Consider the following 21644-nt stretch of genomic DNA (forward strand, 5'->3'; position numbering starts at 1 on the left):
AAGCTAATAAAAAAAACAAAAAAACACAGTGTTGCTTTAACCTCTTTGCTGGCACTTAAATACAAAATAATTTTAATTATGCTTATATGACTTTAAGGCACTTAGTATTAGCATTAGCCCATGTACTGAGAATGTAAGCGTTCTTTATATTATAAATACCTGTAACTTGACGTTGACATGTACTTCCTCAAACAAAGTTCATAGTTTATAATAGGGTCTATTCGGTGCACCTCAGTCATTTTTAGGTTAAGGAAACCTTTCTAGAGACACTGAAACTTTAGTTTGCTTAAAATCAGAGATGTTAATTTGTTACCAATCAACCTGATCAGAAAAAAATTAGATTGCAATGAACAAACTGAGGTTGGCTATGAGTCAGGTGCAGTATTGGTCCCTTGCTGACTTATGAGGCAGTCATACTTTGACTAATTTACTCAGTTTAGAGTTTTGTTAAAATGTCTTTGTATCATCTCATATGTCTAACTTTTTTTTTTTTTGGGGGGGGGGTTATCCTGGGACGTTCTTCTACTCTTAATGAGATTCACTTTAAAATCTCTGCAAGAGCAGCTTTACCTTAAAGAAATATTTGCATTTGAGAAATAATTAATTAAAACTCTGAGTGAGTCAGTTCAGCTGAATGAAGATTTCCCATCATTGCTCCTTTATCAGACCTCCGAGAGACTCTGTGGCTGCTCCGCTGTTTGTTGGGGTTCAGTTTGGACTCGACAAACTGACTTGTTGCACATTGGACACACACTCCGGATTTCTAACCATTTTAGCAGACATCTGTAAAAAAGAAGCATAAAAGCTTGTGTAAAACTCAATAAAAAAATAGATTAAGAGCATTAGTATCAAAGCTCTTTCTGCAAGAGATATGCAAATCTAAGCTACTAAAGATTAAGTAAAGTTTAGACAGCATAGTCCAAGAAATCTGATGTAATTTGCCAATGAAAATATAGCAAAAGCAAACAGTTCATAATACTAAAACATTTGTAGAAACTGATTACCTTAAAGTTACTGTGTAACTAAGTTACTTACATGTTTTACATCATGATGAAAATGCTGTAAAAAATATAAGTACTTTAAACTTAAATATTCAAACTTACTTGCTCAAAAACTTTTATTTAATCTGTCTCCACAAACATTTAGAATGAATCTGAACTTATTCAGGTTTTTAGTGCAATGTGGACTTTTTTAGGGGTTTGTTTAGTATGCAATGGGCAGTTAAAAAAGATCTTCAAGTTAACATTATTTAGGCATGCAAAACTCTGTATTTCAGGCTTTTAAACAGTCTTAAGTTGTCACAAAACCACAACAGTCAACAAGCATTACAACAGAACTCACTTTTTGTGAAAAGCATGTGAACATGGGCACACTCCAAGCTCTTCCCTGCAGCGAAACTCTTCCAAACATACTGCACATGTTTGCTGAGAAGAGAAAACACAAGAAAACAATTCAGTGAACAAAAAGTGAAGCGTTAATCCCCAATAAACAGAAATAATAAAAGCCTAAAATATATCTATAAAAAAGTAAAAAAAATTTTAGTTGAACAGTCTATCTATCTGCTAAATTAGTGATCCATCAAGTCCTGTAATGGTGACAGTCAAACAAAGTTAGTCGCAGAGAGGCTGAATAGGGGAATTTTTGTTGACCAGCTCGCAGTTCTCTTTGCTACTCTTTAAAACGTAAAAGACATGGAGAACTTGTCGGGAGATGGGTGTTACTCTTTGTCAGGAAATAGCTACAAGAAATTAGCTACTTATCTGAATTTGCTCATAAATAAGCCTGAGAAATAACAAAAAAGTATAGATGTGTGGTTTTTGCTAATCTAAAATTCTTTTGTACACACTGAGCGACGATCTACTTGTATAGCTTACAGTTTAGTGTCATTTTTCACTCTTTTTCGGCTTTCTTAATATGTGGAATTTAAAAATCCTCTAAACCATTTGGATTTGGAGTAGGACTGAAATGCAGACATGATTGTTATATAACTGCAAAACAAAACAGAAAGCAACAGAAATTGTAACAGAAGATCCAAAAAAGAACAATGAGTAACAGTGAACTTCATTACAGAGGAAGTTTGAGAAATCAGATTGGATGTGGGTGTGTTAATCAGAGAATTAGGTTGAGCAGCTGAAGCAGGGGATAAGCTGGATGACTGAAGAAGGAGTACTTATTAATATAGCCTTACTGAATTGAAATGTTAGACTATTAAACCAATGGGAAAAAGTAAACAGATGTAACAGAAATGGATTAAAAGTTGGAAAGAACTGAACACAAGAATACACAAAGAATTAAAAACGGAATAATAGGCTAATATAGCAGCACAGGGTATCGCTATTTTTTCAACATAGATGGACTAGAAATTAATGAAAACACAAAGAAACACAAAAGAAACCCAGAAACTTGGAGGACTAACATTTTTAGCTTGCAACAGGAACTTAACTTACACCAAGAAGACTCAGTTTCTTTCCTGCCCCTTTCAAAACCACCTGTAAATGACAAAAGACAAATACGTAAATCCCATTAGTTTACCTTACAGAAAAGTAAAGGAATACATATGTATTTAGAGACCAGGCAAAATGGCTAGAGCAATTCAATTTGGTTTACCGGTATTTATATAGTGCCAATTCACAACACATGTCATCTCAATGCAATTTACAGTTCACCAGATCATCCAGTCAAATTGATTCAAAGTTTTCTATCTAAGGAAAACCAGTTGATTCTATTGACTCATTGACTCGAATGCAATCCCTCACACTAATACCTAATAAACACTAATAACATGTTACCTCATTGTAGCCATAGTGCTCTCTCGCACCTTGTCTTCTCAGTCTGTAAAGACACAACAAAATCACAGCGCTGTTTCAATAGTTCACAGAGCCACAAACAGTACAAAGGTGTCATGATGTTGGCACTGATGGCTGGCTTGCTTTCTCATTTCATTAACCTGCCTAGCTCTACCCTGTTTCTCATCACTCCTCATCTGATCCACCTGTTTCAGCTCCTATATAAACTCCTTAGTCCCAGCCATCAGTGCCAGATTATTCTTGAGTCTTTGGTCTTGAGAGTTCTCTAGTGTTTCTAATAGTGTTCTGATTGCCTGATGATCCGTTTTTGTATTTGGACCTTTGAGCCATTCTGCTCATGTCTGATCTGTATGCCTGGCCTGTCTTTGGACTCCTGTCGGATTCTTCTGTGGACTGAACCTGGATCTTTCTCTTGACTTTGCCCTGTGGATTGTCCTGCCTTTCTTCATCAGCTTGGATCTGATCCTCTGTCAGCTCTGCAGCCTTCAAGGCTTCAGCATCTGCAACTCTTTGGCAGCGTCCGCTGCATCATGTCATCCTCGTTCTCTGGGCATGGACTGAATTGTCAAACCAGGTTAGTGACTCACATGTTCATAATCATCCTCCGTCAGATTATTGTAGTCACTAATCTCTGATAGACATACCTCAGACACCCTAGCCACTGCAGCCACTACCATTGCAGATCTGTTCCATCATTATTTGAATAAACGCTATTTTAATTATTCCACTGTCTGTCTTGCCTGAATTCTGGGTCCAACTTTCGGAGCCGTTACAGAAGGCAGAGAAACAGAGAGATATGGTTGATAGTTGGAGGTGAAACAGACAGGAAGAGCCTGGTAAAAAAGTATTGTTGAAGTTAACAGGAAGCTGGAAGGAAGAGCAAGGCCAGAAGAAGATAAGAAAGAGGAGAGAAATAGCAGGAAGTAGGATGGATGGAGTCTGCATCCATAGTGGAAATTGGCAACAGGCAGGACGGAAAGAAAATGGATTCAAACCAGATTCTTGAAAAACAAAACTCTTCGATTTGATGTTTTGGCCTGTTTTGATTCAGGTGTTCAGTCATGACTGGTTCAGAGTTTTTATTATGCAATCTGCCCTCTCCTTTAAGCTCACACAGTGCTTTCTAGTGTTTCACCTTAAAGCATTCCTGCCGTGCAAACCAGGTTACATCTCTTTACTCAGACAAGTCTTGTCAAGCTAGGTGAATCAGCTGGAGGTGCCGAGTACTTCAAGCTGTCCTGGAATTTTTACAATGTCAAATTCATGTATCAACCTGTGAAGTAATTTCCCTCAACACGGCTGGGCTGCAGCTGAGTCAGGAAAGTGTTAAGGAAAGTGTCAGAATATTAGCATTATTATTATAGGATTATAGGATTATTATAGGATCATTTATTTATTTATGTCATGATCCTGCCCTTTGTAGAACTTTTTGGGTTCTGTTTGAATTTCTTTTTTAGTTTTCATTTGCATTTTAGGTAATTCTGTGTTTTCCTGGTTATTGTTTCTTTTCCGTTTTGTGTTATTGCAGTTGTTTTCTAGTAGTATTTATGCAGTAATGTTTTTTGTGTTGCTCTGATTACCCCAGTCTTTGTTCTGTCGCAAATGTATACTCTTGCTGTGCAGTTCCTGAGTGCTGGTTTCTTATCATTGCTTTGCTCCCCATGTTTGTTTCTCCCTGACGTCTCCTGGGTTTTTGGTTTTCTGTTATGTTTTGGATTTGCTTCTGTTGCCATCAGAATTTAAATTAAATCTGCAAGAACTCATCTCTGTCACCTCATCTCTACATTTAGGTCTTCAATTAACTTCCACCAATACTGACAATTTCCAAGCTTTAAACACCAGCCATAAAAAGCCATGACATGGAAATACATATATGAATAAACGGAGCTTTTTTGGTACAATATGGAACATTTGCCCAAAGTAGGCAATAGATAATGCATCCTTATTTTAGAGTTATTGATAGCAAAAGATATATAGGCTGTCAGCTGTATTAAACAGTGAAATGCAAAGCCTAACTTTGTTTGCTCAAAGAACACCAAAACTCGGACTCTTCTGTAAATCTGTACCTGAAAAAGTAGCAGCAGAAGACGAGGCTAAGCATGAGGATGAAGAGGCCAGTGCCCAGGATGATGAGGTAGATGTTTAGTGGCAGGCTGAAGAGTTTTTCAGTTGTCATCTTGCAATGGGAGGCAGTGTTCTGCAGTCCAGAGTTACATAGACACCCTAGGAATGGGGAGACATGGGTAAAAGTTATGCATTTAAAGAGATTTAAAATCCCAGCAGAGTGGTTGATATTCATTTTTTTCCAGTGTGATTTTTTATGTAAGAGAATTTGCTTCATGGGCTTTGATGATTTGTAGGGAACCAAATCACAAAGGAACAATTTCCTTTTTATGATCGAAATGACTGCAGGAAGATTTGTTAGCTGTGAAAATGTCATGGATAAGCAGTGGTCGGTGCTGAAACCTTTTTGCATTAAGTTAGAGTGTTTTAATAAATAATCTATCTTTTTTTGATCTCACATTGGAGAAATTTTCCTCTGCATTTAACCTATCCCCATTGGGAGCAGTGGGCTGACATTGAGCAATCGGGGGTTAAGGGTATTGCTCAGAGACCCAGATTTGCAGTTTGTGGGAGTGGGTCTCAAACCCAGATCCTCAGGATTCCAAGCTCTATGCCTTACCCGCTAGGCCACCCCTTGAGCTTATGCTAATAAAACCAAATGAAAAAAAATATTCACACAGTTATTCTAACTTTCCAACCCACACCCTGCTTCTGATGGCCTAAAATCTGAACAGGATAATTATTCCTCAAGGGGAAAAAATGTATGAAGTGCAAAAAAAAAAAACATGCAGCACAATTTTTTAAGCACAACTCACCAAGAACAAAAATAACCATGTGTGAAAATATATAAAAGTGTGTGGTAATTAGCTAATTCATTCTGATCTTTAATGAACTCATCAACTTTAAAGCCTCAAAACACACCTACATACATACATTGAAATATGACTCAATTAATCTTTTCACCATTATTTCTAATCTTTTTTAGCTAACTCTGCTCAGCATCTGTCTGTCTGCACTTTGGTCCTGAAGAGGAGAACTTTTTCTTCAGCCTACTAAACACTGTTTTTTTTTTTTTTGGTTCTGGTGTCAATGATGATCAATTTTGGATAATTTTCTTTGTACAATTTCTTAGTAACTTACAATCACTGACAACTATTCCTTTCGAACTGTGTTGTATTTATTTTGTTGCGCTTTTTAATTTTCTATCTATGTTGCTTTGGGTTTTCTGACATGTAGATGTCAATTTCTTGGTCTACCAACATGCCTCTACCCCTCATTGTGTTTGTCAACCAAGACTATGTTTGTTTTTTACGTATTGATTTGCTCCTTTGAAAAAGTTTTATAAACGATAGCTATCTTTTTGGGTTGTGTTTTACGTCCATGAGAAATGCAATAATGCAAAACCTCCTAAGGCCTGCAGGTAAACTGTTACCAGCAGATTAATTTGCAAAGCTAAACTTGTGCAGGTATTAATTTTACATAAGTTAACTTGAGGGCAATTCAATTTTGTTAAATATTTTTCCTGCTTGATCTGAGATGAACTGTTTCTTTTTGTGGATATGGTCTCAAAAGTTAGAATGTGTAGGAATATTTTAGATATTCATTTCAAATGTACCTCATATCAGCGCTTTGCTTTGTTTTTGCCATCTGAATCAGTTATGATTCCCAACCCCCATCACCCTAACATGGTGAGCACAGGTTAAACAGAGCAACTCTACACTGGAGATGGTCTCTGGCTCAGAAATCCCGATTTAATATGCAAAGGTCACAACAGAAAGGTACAATGCTGAGGGTTGATAGGACTGTTTGGCAGGAGGTTTAGGTTAAAGAGGAGGCAACTGTAATCTTAGCGCTTTGTTAGTAAATCATTGATTGTGAACGACCAAAAGGTAGGCCACTGTGCAAATGCTGCCTGCATGGACAAGCCTGAACCTGAGCATTGTGAGTGGATCTGATCCTGCAAAATATCAGCTGTTTCTGGTAAATTCTTCCCCTAAAATACATAGTTGTGGTTGCTTAGTTGTAAAAACCAAACTAAAAAAAACCTGGCGCATAAGTTTGTTGCATTATAGCTGTTGGTAACTTCAGTTCCAAACCAGCTTGTCAGCTTTTTACTTGGGTGTGTACAACAGGATATGTGTATAAGTTTTGATCAAATTGTATCTCATGATTAAAATAAGAGTAGTTATTTCACACACTATTGTTTTAAAAAGGCAGTAAGAAATAAATTTACCAAAGAAAAGATTGCAGCCAAAAATTGCTGAAATCTTATGACTTTGAGTATAACAGATTGAAACCTTAAGTCAACAAAGTCAAACAATTAACGTCTTTGTAAAGGTAGACCGATCGCTCATTGCAAAACATTTCAGTGACCACAAAAAAAAAATAAAAATTTAAATCTACAGATTAATTCTATGTTGTGCTTTACCTGTGAAACGATTGCATTTTGGATGGAAACAACAGTGCCAATGTAGAATTTAATGTAACATGCATGTTAAATACTTTGTCATATTCTTTCATAGTGAATTCTAGATTACTTAATGATAAATCTAATCTATAAAACTCTTAAGTTGGTAACTTTAAATCTGAGAAAAACTAGGTTAATTTTGAAAGAAAAGAGAATTTTTTTAAACATTTCTTACTTGGTTTGACTCAAATAGCTGGTTCCTTTAGGTATCAGCTCTTTTTTTAATGGTTGTACTAAGCAGAGGTTCCAAATGAGCCAAAGGCTGACTGATTCTAGGGGATAATTTGACAACAAAGACTGATAGACACTGATGGGTTAGTGGTTTAAGTGACACTGTTGCAACTTAACGACTTTTTTAGACCCCTGCAATATTTTTTTTTCAAAAAAAAAAAAAAGAGAGAGACTAGAAAAAGGGTTGAACATTTTTTGAGTTTCTTGGTGATTCTGGAGACAAAATGTAAATTCACTAATTACTCAGCACTTAATTCAATGAGTACCACTGTGAGCTCCCACCACTTCCAAAGCACTTACAGGTGTCTCTCAGCAGCCTCATCGTGCAGAAAACTGCCTGCGTTTAAAGCAAAGAGGAGACCAACTTTACTCCATTTCTACATAGCAAACATGTCATGCATGAGCAAAACTGATCTCACCCTGGGTATGATCAGCTGCAGTTTGTAAATATAACAAAGTCGCCATGACTTTTAGGAAAGCAATATTTTTCAGGCCACCTTGCTGTGACAGTCCCACTCACATTAAAGAAGTAAGCCATTGTAATGATAAAAGACCCTAATTGTGTTGACTTGACAAAAACTCATTTGTGCTTTAGCAAATACTAATGGAAAACAAGCAAGACTTTTCTAATATAGCATTTAAAACAGTAATCTTGAAAAAAGTAACTCATTTTTAATCACCTGTAAATAAGATATATCTGAATGAATAATATCAGAGGTGCAAGCAGCTGTGCCTCCTACGGCTAGTTCTGCGCTTGTTCTGAGCTTGTAAATTACTTATGACTGCATAACAATTCAGAAGATTTGTGAAATTAAGGGCTTAACCACAATTGTTTTAGCACATTTTTCAGGACAGCGATGATCCCAAAATGCAGCATTTACCATAGCATTCCTAGGTGCCATACTTATGTCTTTTTCTCAGTTTTCAGATAACTTAAAAGACCAGTTTGATGTTATACATGCTTTAACATTTTGGAATGTGGTCATTTTAAAACAGACCATAATACCACTTGAGCTTCACATTAATGCCTGCTTTCGGGAGTGGCGGCCTAGTGGTTAGGGCATTGCACTTGGAATCCTGAGGTTCTAAGTTCAAGCCCCACGCCCACGGGCTGCCACTCTGGGTCCCGGGTGCAGCACAATGGCAGCCCACTGCTCCCCAGGGGGACGGGTTAAATGCAGAATTTCATCGCTCTGTACTTGTGACACTGTGTAATGACAATAAAATGCTGGAAAAATATATATATATATATATATATATATATATATATTTCCTGTTCACAGACATTTTTAGGTTTACTGTTCCAAATCTCAATGTAGGAGGAGAGTCTCTATTCCAAGTCTCTCCCAGGTAACCAAGTTCCTCATCCTATCTCTAAGGGCATGCCTAGCCCCCCTAGGGAGAAAGCTGATTTCAGCTGCTTGTACCCAGGATCTCCCTCTTTCGGTCTATGATCATAGGTGAGGGTAGGACCAGTAAATTAAGAGCTTTACCATTTTGCATATCTCTCTCTTTACCACAAAAAACTGGTTATGGTAATTGAACACATCCCTGACCGATGGCTCCACCAGACGAACCAGCAGACCCTCACTACTCACTTGTGCCTGCTGTATCTGTCCAGATTCCTCAACTTCCAGCGTATCCAGCTGGTGATCTGTGGACAGCTCCTCCCCTATCTTAATCCGACTGTCTTAGACATGTGGCCGAAGTTCAGAAGATATGACAACAAAGTCAATCATCGACCTCTGACCTAGGGTGTCCTGGTGACAATAGCACTGATTGACGTCATAGGCCTGTACATGACTGGCACAGAAGTCCAATAATACAACTTTGGGTTCAAATTTGGGGGTCCTTTCCTCTCAATCACAACCCTCCAGGTCTCCCATATGGATGTTGAAGTCCCCCAGTGGTTCGATGTCCCTTGAAGGAGCACTAATCATACAGTTTAGGTATTTTATTGTCATCATAAGGGAGTTTTGAACCTTTCTTTCCTGTCACCCAGAGATGTGTGCCTTAGGAAACTACCAGGGGCATTTAAGCTCCAGTCAACATAGCTTCTGGGATCATCCAGGCACTGAAACCCGTCCACCATGTTAAGATGCCGGTTCAAGGATGGCTGTCTTACAAACGTACAATTTAATAAATAGGATGATAGAAAATCTGTCATAGAAAAGGTTGGTACTGCCTGCAAAACCTCAAACAATACCTCAAACGCATTTCCGTGTCTGCAAAACAAATGGATTTAGCATATTTTGGAGGAAAAGCAAAAGCAAGGCTTATGTTAAAGAAAATCAAAATGCACAGCTTTAATCATGTTTTCTGCCATGGAAAATATACATTTGAATCCATTACCCTGAGAGACAATGGAGGGAAAACAATGATGCAAAAGTAGCATATATTGCAGGTTTTGCAGATTTTTTTGTGTAACATTTCTTTTACATTAAGTTAAAAGTAATCTAAACTGGAGTCTCGTCCAACACTATTATTTTTCACCTTTGAACCTAATTGAAAATAGGTTAATTTAGAAAAGGATTTATCTTAAAATGTCTATGATTTTCACCTTTATTTGACATACTTCTAATTTATACACCACCAACATAAAACATAAAGAACATAGAGAAAGAAATCCTGCTCTGTGGTGTACTAAAAAAGTCCTAGAAGCTAAAAACTTTTTATATTTATTTATGTATTTCATAAACAAAATAAGGGGTGAAGTGTAACTCAGTTTTTGGCATAGTAAGATAAGGAATTGCGACCCTGCTTACCATAAAACCAGTGTTGAACGCAAAACAAGATTTTATATATATAAACCTTGTAAACTTTGAAATTATCCTGTTGTCAAAGCAGTTTTTAGCTGCTCATACAAAAACAAAATCTAAATCTGAGATCAGACTAAGTTACCTCAAAAAGGTTGGACTTGTTGATTTTGCTTTTTCACTACATTGAACCTCGCTCTTCTAACTTCCCCATTGTCAAACTTTAAAGTGCAGAGGACCGCTGTTTGTGTGGCACGTGTGTTGAGCATGTTTGAACAGAAAGAAAGGCTGTGCCACTGATGGTTTTTAAGACACTTACCGTAACACCACTGAACCGGATGCATCCAACATGCAAATGTGTGACAAACACTCCCTGGAAGAAAAGTTTGATGTTATTACTCTACAGTTTCTCAGAAAGCACTGTTTGAAGAAGTTCTCGAGAACTGCAAACTAAAACCAGGTTTCCTGTACTCCGGTTTATGTTGAAGACAGAATGTGTCGATGTGCAAAGAGTTTAGAGGCCTTCAGATAACACAAAACAAGATATCCACTAATTAGCCAAATGTTCTTCTGAGCTCTATTGTCTGTTGAAGATTTATCCACACAAAGCGTTATACTCCCATCGACTTTTCAAGCATCTGATACTAGCATCTGAGTAATCCTTTGTGTCTTCATGTTCGATGACAAAGAGGGAAGGAAGACATTAAATAAATTCCAGATCTCTTCTAGGATTTAACCTCTGGCTGAACAGTCACTGTTGCATTTGCTCTCCTTTCTTCTTCCTCCTGTGTGTTCTCCTCTTAGATTCTCGAGTCACTCTTCTTATCTCTGGCTTCAATAGCCTGCCGTGGAGAGACAAAGAAAAAAGACATGGATGAATTTCCCTTCAGCTCAGCCTGTTATCTGTGAAGGCAGAGAGAAGAAGGCAGTCCCCTTCGTGCTCCTGTGGAAAGCGGATCCCAACACCTCCATCTGCTTTTCTGCTCCCTATGCAGAACACACAGCATTTGGTTTGTAACACAGGAAGACAACAGCACCAATCTTAATTCTGATCCAAGCTCTCTCCTCCTCTGTTTCCCTCTCACATTTACTCTCCTCCCTCGTCTCTCTTCTCCACTTCTCATCTGCAGCTCTCAGTTTGTAAACAGATCCCTGCTCATGTGATTCGCTGTCTGCATCACAGCTCTGCTTTCGCTGCCCCCTCCTTCCTTCCTCTCTTCTTTCTCTTTCCTGCCTGCCCTCCTTTCACCCCCTCACCCCTCTGAGTTCGTCCCCTTAACTGTTCCCTCCTTCCTTTGCAGCTGCAAGCTATTATTGAAGTAGCTGCAGAGCAGATGGCAGACAGGCAGATGTGACGCCAGACATGAGGAAGAGGCTGAGCAGCATTTGGAGGACCTATTGATCACTTTCAGGCCTATGAAGGAGGAAGACATTTGTTTCTTAAACAAAGAAATGCACGGATGATGCAATTACAGTGATGAACCAGTTATTATTGAAAATAGATGGAGAGAATCAGTAAGGGTTAAAATAAGGGTTTGCAGAAAACAAAAGTATATTTCCTTCCCTTAAATCAGCTTTATAAGAAACTGATCTATTGGAAGAGATGTGAAGTTGTTTTATATATTTTTTTACGCCTGGTTTGTGTTAGGGACCCTAATGGGCCACGAGAACAACAGCAAAGAAATAAACACTCAGTGCTTTCATTCCAGACATAATTATCAGTGATTTTTTTGGTTATGTAAATCTAACTTCTTCTGCATTACACAAACAGCTCAAAGTGTAGTTTATCTTAAAAAATAAATAAATACCCTTGCTGTTTCAGTAGTATTTCATAGGAAAAGCAGCAACGAGAAGTTCTGCACAAAAGCAGAACTTCTGCCTGTGTACTGGTCTGAAGCATACAAGTGTGTGTTTAAACTATGCCAAGATTGATATGAGCAATGATCTCACCAACTGCTGCTGTCCATCAATCTAAGAAGAGTTTTAAGATTCTTTCCATGTGTTTTTTTATTATTTCTACAGTAAAAACATAAAACTCAGCAGTAAATCTTTTCAGAAGTAGACAGCCAAACAAAATGAATTCAATTCAGTCACGTATATAGCACCAAAATGCATGTCATCTTTAGACATTTTACAGAGACAGTATAATCAAGTTGAACAGACAGACTGGGTGGTTTTATATCTAAGGAAACCCTGCTGATTGTATCCAGTTATTGACTTTGCAGCATCCGCTCTACCTGGATGAGCATGTAGCAACAGTAGATATTGGCGAGCGTTGTTGACTTTACAGCAATTCCTCACACAGCTCATTCAGCAGATCCAGGCTGACAGACAGAGGCAGATGTAGAAAAAGAACATAGAAGCACTGATCCTTGCATACTTTCTACATTAGAAAATGTAATATAAATTAGCTCTATAGTTGGCTCCGTCAAGATCCAAAAAGTTAATCGGATGAGCTCGGAGACAGTTTTCAAATCAAAAAGGGTGGAAGAGAGCACATACAATCAGTCACAGTTAGAGCTGTTTGATAAGGCTGAAAAATGTCAATGCAAGGCTTTCATATCAGTTGATATCAATGATTATTGGTTAGTTATTTTTTGAACAGTTAATTGTCACCAGATGTCACTAACAACCCATGCAATCCACAAATACAGAGCAATCAAACCATAGATGTCCAGAAATTAAGATATGTGTAGTAATGTGGAATAGCACAAGGAAAATGTATTGAACATGTGAAGAAAGGGAGGAGAAAAAAATCTTCTCAGTAATTAGAAAGCAATCCTGCCCCTTTTCAGTGCAAATTAATATCAGCTGGTTCAGTCCCAAATGACGGACTATAAAAAGGTATCTTTGGTATCACACAAGAAACATCTCATGATGGGTAAAAGTAAAGAGATTTTTTAACCCCATCATAACCTTACTGTTGCAAATCATAATGATGGAATTGGTGGCAGAAGGATTTCTATACAAATGAATGTTCCATTGAGTGCTGTTGGGGCGGTAGTCTGGAAGTGGAAAAAACATAATTTCACCATAAACTGATCAAGACCAGGTGTTCCTCGCAAGATTTCTGACAGAGGACTGAAAATAATTATATAAGAGTTGTCCAAGAGCAAAATATTACTTGCGGAGAGCTTCAGAAAGACTTGGAATTATCAGGTGCAATTGATTCAAACAAAACAAGAAGTAATGCACTAAACCGCCATGGCCTGTATGCACGCGCACCACTCCACTGCTGAAGAAAAAGAAAAGCCTGTAAAATACTGGGAGAATATAATCTGGTCAGATGAGACCAAAATTAAATTATTGGATGTCATAATACACATCATGTTTGGAGGTCAAATGGCACTGCACATCACCCCATAAACATCATACCAATAGTGAAGTTGGGTGGTGGGAATATCATGGCGTGGGGCTGTTTTTGAGCATATGCTACTGGCAAATTTTAAATAATTGAAGGAAGGATGAATGGAAAAGTGTACAAAGACAATCTTGATAAAAATCTGCTGCCATCTACCAGGATGATGAAGATGAAACATGGGTGGACATTTAAGCAAGACAATTACACAGCCAAACACACAGCCAAGGAAACTCACAATTGTTTCCAGAGATAAAATATATAGCTGCTAGAAAGGCCCAGTCAATCACCTGACATGAATCCAATAGAAAATCTATGGAAAGAACTAAAGATCAGCGTTCATAGAAGAGGCCATTGAAACCTTCTAGATTTGAAGACTGTGTGGAAGAATGTGCGAAAATCACACCTGAGCAATGCATGCAACGCATTTCTCCATGAAGCTGTCATTGCCAACAAAGGCTTTTGTACAAAGTATGAAATACATTTCAGTACATTTCGCCTGCCGTTTCACTTTCTTACAAATAACATCATTTCTGGTCATCTATGGTTTGATTTCTTTGTATGCCTGGATTGCATGGATTGTTACCAACATTGTGTGAAAATATCAGGTCAATAGCGCATCTAAAAATATTTTAACTGAGAAAAGTGGTGGAGTGTTTTTCAATTCAATTCAATTCAGTTTATTTATATAGCGCCAAATTCACAACACATGTCATCTCAAGGCACTTTACAGTTCAACCAGATCATACAGTCAAATTGATACAATTGACTCATTGACTCAAATACAATCCCTCACACTAAGCATGCTTGTAGCGACAGTGGAGAGGAAAAACTCCCTTTTAACAGGAAGAAACCTCCAGCAGAACCAGGCTCAGTGTGAGCGGCCATCTGCTGAGGCAAAAAGCAGCTGTAAAAGGCGGCCCCGTCCAGGAAACACACAGCCAGGCAGATGAGCTCCGAGCCAGCTCCCATGTCAGAGGACGAAGACAGCACATCCACTCAGTCACGGTCAGAGAAACAGGACCACACTGGAAAACAGGCCGATCTCCAGCATCTATAAACAAGGGTGTTGATGGAAGCAGCATAGCTGATGTTTCTTTCCAGGATGATGTCACAGCCAAACAGGAACAGACGAGGCAAAGCTACTCTGAGGAAAAGCAGAGAGAGCAGAACATAAGAGATTGAACTAACAGATTCTGCAGAATAGGAGAATAGAGGGAAAATGAAGCAGAATGATGAAATGGGGGTCCCTATGTCCTCCAAAAGTCTAAGCCTATAGCAGCATAATTATAGAGATAGCTCAGAATAACCTGACCCACCCTAACTATAAGCTTTATCAAAAAGGAAAGTTTTAAGCCTAGCCTTAAAAGTAGACAGGGTGTCTGCCTCATGGACTAAAACTGGTAGTTGGTTCCACAGGAGAGGAGCCTGATAAATAAAAGATCTGCCTCCCATTCTATTTTTAGAAATTCTAGGAACCACTAGTAAACCTGCAGACCTCTGTTAGAGCACTTCGCTCGAACATAAAGAACATTCATATCTATGATATAAGATGGAGCTTGGCCATTTAAGGCTTTATATGTGAGAAGGAGGATTTTAAATTCTATTCTGGATTTAACAGGAAGCCAATGAAGAGAAGCCAGGATAGGAATATGATCTCTCTTTTTCATTTTCATCAAAACTCTGGCTGCAGCATGTTCAATACTTATTTCACACCCTGTATTTAAACATAACTTTTGATCTACAAATATAGGTTGGTCTTACTACCAACCTTGCCTTGTTTAGCCCTGAGAGGTCGAGAGGCTAAACTAGTTCCTCTGCAAATATACCCTAAAATGCCCTGGGGTTCTGAATCTAAGTACAGTGGAATTATTAAAATTTAATTGGATGCATTTTCTATTGATATTTGATCAAGTGTCTATGCATAAATCAATATATAATGATATTCATTTATTGCTTTGTCCTAGTCACACTAAAAGCTTAGCCAATAGCTATGTCTAGGACAGAAACAGGACTAAGAAATGGAAAAACAGGCGGAACTGTATCATCTATACCTGAGGGTAATTGAAAGCAGCAGCAGGGCTGCTGCCTCCCTCCAGGATGGTGTAACAACTACGCAGAGTGCCAGGCTTGATGTGGTTACTATGACAAGAAAAAGCAGCATAAAGTTAATAATGTAAATAACAGATAAAGCAAAAGTAAAGAATATCAATGGAATTTCATAAAGAGGGAAAGTGGTCCCTATGTCCTCCAGCATCACAAGGGCTAGTTAATGCTTGACACATCTGACTTAGACTAAGACAAACTTTATTGTCATTTTGTATACACAGAGTATAAACAAAACAAAATTTCGATGCAAACAGCTTTTCAACAGTGAATAAACAGCTTACAGTAGTGACCAGTGAGGTGGTGTTTACAGTCCAGCTGAGGTTGTCTGTGATGTGCACCCCCAGGAATTTGGTGCTGCTGACCACCTCTACAGCAACAGTTTTTTAAACTCTAGACTGAACTCTGCATCACAGTTAAATCATGATTTTGCACTACCAACGTGCTGAACAGTTATAATCCCTTTAAATAGGACACAACTTAAATGTTCTGCTGCATTTTGCACGATATTTATTTTTGCACGCACTGAACTTTTTCATATCAATGCCCATTATTTAAACTGTTTTCTTTTATTTCCTACATTGTGTACATTCTGATCACTGCTGCACTTTATATTGGTAACGTTTATCTAACTCCAACTGCAACCTTTTTAAATGCTGTAAGCTATATGCAACAATATTTTGTTTTGAATGCACTCTGTGCGTACAAAATGAAAATAAAGTTTGTCTTAGAGGTATAGTGGAGGATTTTCATGAATTTTTTAAAAGACTCACACTCTCGAAAAATGTACATGCACAACCCTGTACCCACTCCCAAGCAGGAACACCTATTAAACGTGTGCGAGAGCACGCAGTAGCCCATTTCTCCTTGTGTTTTCTTTGCTTAAAAGTTGCTGTTTGCATCACTAATACACAACCTTACTTTCCAAAACAGATTTGCAATTTTTTCCAATTTGTCAGACTCATCTACCCAGCTACCTGGGCACGAGCACGTAGGACTTAGGGCGGCCTTACGTAAAAATATCACCAGAATGATTGATAATTAGGAGGACCACTTATTTTGATGATCAACCCAGAAAAAAGAACATCCTCCACTATACCTTTAAGCAATAGTGTGCAATCCTCATAAATCTAAATCATTATAGACATTATGCATTAAACTTCTTTCAATGATATTGAGTCTCAGATATATATTTTTTTTTAATCAGCAAAAATTAGATGATCAGCTAAAGCGAAGACTTGCATCTTCCAGCAAGCAGCTAGATATATTTTCCTGAGGAGCACACATCTAAATCCTGTTGCAAAAAAAGCATGATCTGCATTTGCAAGACAAACTGAAAAACCTAAACAACAGTGTGTTGCTAAGAAATACAGCAAAGTCCAAGCACAACATCAAGGAAAACAGAAAGTCTGCAAAAACTAGAATGTAATATGGCAGAATAAAGTGCTTTTTATCCTCCATCACAGAAGGATCATATAGCTTCAACACAGGAGTGAAAAGGAGCTTGAAATCACAACTTCCAAATGTTACACAGGCTTGAAAACGAGCGCATTTATGCATATTTAATTGACTTAGTTTTGATGCATTTTGAAAACACTAACTAAAAACAATATACCTGTTTGGAAAATCTTTAGGTGGATTTGTATATGTATCATTAATTTGATCAGATGGTTTCGGTAACATAGTTAAGTAATAAACTCTAAAACTCCTGCTTGAGAACACAGAAATACTGAAACCGATGTTTTTGCTGTTATGTTTTTGCTGTATGACATTTGTTTAACTATAATAATTGTACCACAGAAAAGAAAGTCATATACATTTACGCCAGATGCAAAAACATTTTTATCACAGCTCACAGGCTTCAGCTATGTTATTTTTCACATTTTAGAATCAAAATAATCAAAGTAAGGGAACTGGTATTTTATGTGATGCACAGCATTATGCAGCACAGGTTTATGAGGTGGCGGGACTTTGTAAGCATTATTTCTAAAAAAGCCTAAAATTCTGGTCTACATTTGTTTTAACTCTATCAGACTAAGCTTTGCAGAAAAGCCCTACCTCTGCATATAGACCTGGTAGTCATTTGGGGTTACCAGTTTTGCACATCTGGAGACTAAACCTTTGCTCCTTCTCTATTCTTAAATAGGTCAGATTGGATGGAAAGTTTCTTTAAACAGAAAGTCTGGACCCTAACCACTGATTTGAAATTGAATATAGATCTAGACTAACATATGCTTTAGTCTAGCCATTAAATTTTCTCTCTGGATTTAAATTTAGAGTTATCTATCTGGTATATCAAGCCCCGACCCTATCTTAAGTCACTTGCAGTCGGATACATCAGCAATAACCAGTTTCCTCCTTCCTGCTGAAGAAAATAATCTCTGCAGCTAGATGCTGCCACCACCATGTTTCATGCTGGAGATGGTGTGTTCAATTCAGAGTTAATTTTCCTCCACACTTTTTTTTTTTTTTTTTTTGCATCTAGGCAAAAAGGTTACATTTTGCTCTGGACTTTTGGGCATTCTAGAAAAAAATGGCTTTCCAAACACTAATTGCTGAATAGAAGAAAGTTTTCTGAGTGCTGTTTTCTGCAGCTCATCAAACTTTGCAATCAAGCTTTTGGATGCTCCTCTGGTCAATAGGGTTCTTGCACAACTTGCCATTTTACATTGACTTCCATGTTTTGGTTGTGCCTAATGTTTTCTATTCTGGAATTATGGATAAACAGAAATCTGTTTTTGAATTTAACCTTAACCTGAATATGACTTCCCCATGTAATTTATGACTATTTTCTGTTTTTCTTGGTCTCTGTTACGTTATCACTTCTAACAAACCACAAGCCTCCATAGAAGAGCTGGATCTATTGTGAGATTAAATTAAAAAGAGATGAACTCGAAGTACTAACCAACGTCTGGAAGCAGTTAGGTGTGCTGTTAATCATGTAGTGCTATAAAAGTTAAGGAGCTTAAATGCAGCTGCATTCCACACTTTTTGGATTTAAAAAGGGAAAGCATCATTTTCTTTTAGGAAATGTGATACTTTTTGTTGATCTGTTACATCAAATCCCTATAAAATTTCATAATGTGGCAACATTCAAGTTTTTCGGCTTAAATGATATTTGTCTTACATTATAGAAGATGTCGCCATACATTCATGGGCAAACTAACGCAATACTGCCTGAGTCATGTATATATTGTTTATTACAAAAAAGTTAAAAAATAATCCACTGGATTTCCAAGTTTGAAGACGTTTCGTTTCCAATCCAGGAAACTTAATTAAAGCTTTTTTTTATTTATTGAAAAAGCCTCCTGGATGGGAAGCGAAACGTCTTCTAACCTGGAAATCGAGTCCATTGGATTATTTTTTTTTTTTTTTACTTTTATGGAATAACTATGACCTATGAAGGACCAACTCTGCCATATTTAAAAATAACCTTCGCCAGCTCATATCTATTAGGTTCCAGCAGAGGGCGCTGTAGGATTAAAAATCAGAAGCATCACTGTTATGCTTTCTGGTAGCAGAAGGTGTCGCTGTTGTTCATTTTCATCAAAGACCTGCTAATTGAAAGTGGGTTTACAATCTTTTACAAGAAAAAGAAAGTGAGAAGGAAGCTGAGTGCTTTTCTTCCACAACAACCGTGTGAGCCAGTTAGTTGGTTTGTCTCCTCTCACCATGCTTTGCCAAACGACCGCTCAGGCAACAGGATAAGAGCAGTTTGAACCAGCAACTTTTTTTTTTGGGTGATTACATCATTGAGGTTACCCCACCACCACCCACCACCCTACAGTGTGATGCAATAAGAATATATGTAAATGGCCTACTGAGGTCCAACCAGAAGGAACAAGATTTAACCAGTCTGCGCCTGACTTAGAGTTACTTACTCACAAACTTCACACATGTCTGATGATGGATTCCAGCAGTGCACCGAGAGAAAAACTGTGCAGTAAAAGAGACAAACAAGTAGTAAAACTTCTATTAAACTACAGATTTTTTACAGTACATTAATATAATCATGTCATTAGGGCATACAATCAGACTTAAAAATGTTTCCCAATACGTTTACCTCAGTTATGTTAAGTTTTTCTGTCTCTACAGAGTACAAAACATTTAAAGTGGGTGATTATCGTTTGAGATACATTAATAAAATTGTACTTATATCCTTAATAAACTTTTTATTCTGTCTATATATTTATAAAATGCTTAAAAGATCCCCAAAAAGGGACCAAATGATTGTGCAATCGCATGAATGCTCAAAAAGATCACACAATATAAGATATAACTCAGTTTTAAAGGAAGCTGTTAAAGAACATTAAAGGTTTTCCTGAATAAATGTGTCTTCAGTTACAGTTTTATAAAGACCCTGTTCAATGATGTCCAAAGGAACCTGTTTCAGGGGGTGGGGGGTCATGATCACGCCAGTGTTAAGCTTGGTTCTTGGAATAGGCAATAAAAACCGACTCGTTGACCCCAAGGACCTGCCGTACAAACAAACCCGTAAAAGTTTGAATAAATGTGAAATGTGCGCTAGGATTTGAAAATAAAGAGTCAAAATTTGAAATCATTTCTACAACTAACAGGAAGTGTATAGAATACAAAATTGTGTGATTAACCAAGTTACATAAATAATAGATATAAGATAAAAATGAGGTAAAAAATGTCAGTACCCTATTTGTTCCTCACACCAACACTTAGGTTAACCTTTACCATTAGTGGTGGACTTTTAAACCCATTCTAGCTTTAAACAGGAGCAGAAAAGGTCCTAAAAGAGGAAGCACAAACAAGTACACACAAACACAAAACAACAACATCCAGGTCTGTGGATTTCCACCGTACTGTTCATGCATTCATATCTTTTCTCTTTAAAGTTGCTTATAATATCAACACCCTGTAAGACACTCCAGTTTAACCTGTGCGATTCTTTATTTGCACAACCATTGACACAGTCCAAATCACATGTAAAACATAAACCGCTACACTTACTGAGGAAAACGCGTTCTGTGGACATGTATGAAAATGTCTTATCGCATGCATGATAATGAAAGGGACTTTAGTCAACTTTTTTTTCTGCTAGACTGATTCCTGAAAAGTGGAATAGCCTGTTTGTTACTAGAAACTATTGCCGTCACGTTTGCCGCAGGCAGACAATGTCAGGAATGTAAAGGAAGGAGGGAGAAATCTCCTTGGAAGTCAATGCTTTCGTTTCAATATAGCTTGCTGGGAGTTGTATCGGAAAAACAATAACAGGTAAAACATTGCAAGGGCGTACCCCTCCTAGGTTAGATTAGTATGGCTTACAGTTCATTCAACCCCAAACATTAGTTTCTTACATTTAGAGTATTGCATAACACAAACTGCAACAGATCTATAATGTAAATGTAATAATATGATGAACAAATTCACAGGAATGCTGACTGATCTTCAACTTATGTAGCAGAGAGTCAGTGACATAAAATAAAAGATGTACACCTCAAAAGGTCACATTGAATAAGCAGGCTGACTGCAAAGTGTATTTTGACAGAAAGTTGAGTGGAAGGAAAAAGTGCACAAGCAGCAGATAATTGTAGCCTTGAGATGTGAAAGGAAAACCCCATTTTAAAATATGGGGTAGAGCAGATTACGTGTCTAAACCAAACTTCATCCAGGGCTTTCTGATATAACTTTTCATCAACACACCTGATTTAAATGTTATTTCTTTAGCCAAGTTCTGTAGAGCTTGACTGCATGCTTGTGAGACAGTTTAACCATTTATTCAGCTGTATAGGGCAAGATAAACATCTCAAAGTTCACCAGCCCTCAAGAACTTAAGTTTGAGATGACTAGTCTAAACCCTGTCGAGACTCTGTGGAGTATTCTCA

The 21644-nt window shown here is 37.6% G+C and overlaps 1 protein-coding gene across 1 annotated transcript; it reads right to left on the reverse strand.

The window, feature by feature from the left end:
- Nucleotides 1-500: 500 nt before the first annotated feature.
- On the reverse strand, nucleotides 501-11504 carry LOC107081768 (RING finger protein 122-like). Its single transcript, XM_015370005.1, has 6 exons — nucleotides 10645-11504; nucleotides 4874-5030; nucleotides 2790-2832; nucleotides 2448-2489; nucleotides 1342-1424; nucleotides 501-783 (listed from the first exon to the last, which is right to left on the reverse strand). Exons 1-6 carry the CDS (start codon nucleotides 10667-10669, stop codon nucleotides 663-665), a joined length of 471 nt encoding a protein of 156 aa, XP_015225491.1. The 5' UTR covers nucleotides 10670-11504; the 3' UTR covers nucleotides 501-662.
- Between the last annotated feature and the right edge of the window lie 10140 nt (nucleotides 11505-21644).

This window comes from Cyprinodon variegatus, unplaced genomic scaffold, assembly GCF_000732505.1.
Source record: "Cyprinodon variegatus isolate N-32 unplaced genomic scaffold, C_variegatus-1.0 Scaffold40, whole genome shotgun sequence".
Lineage (NCBI taxonomy): Eukaryota > Metazoa > Chordata > Actinopteri > Cyprinodontiformes > Cyprinodontidae > Cyprinodon > Cyprinodon variegatus.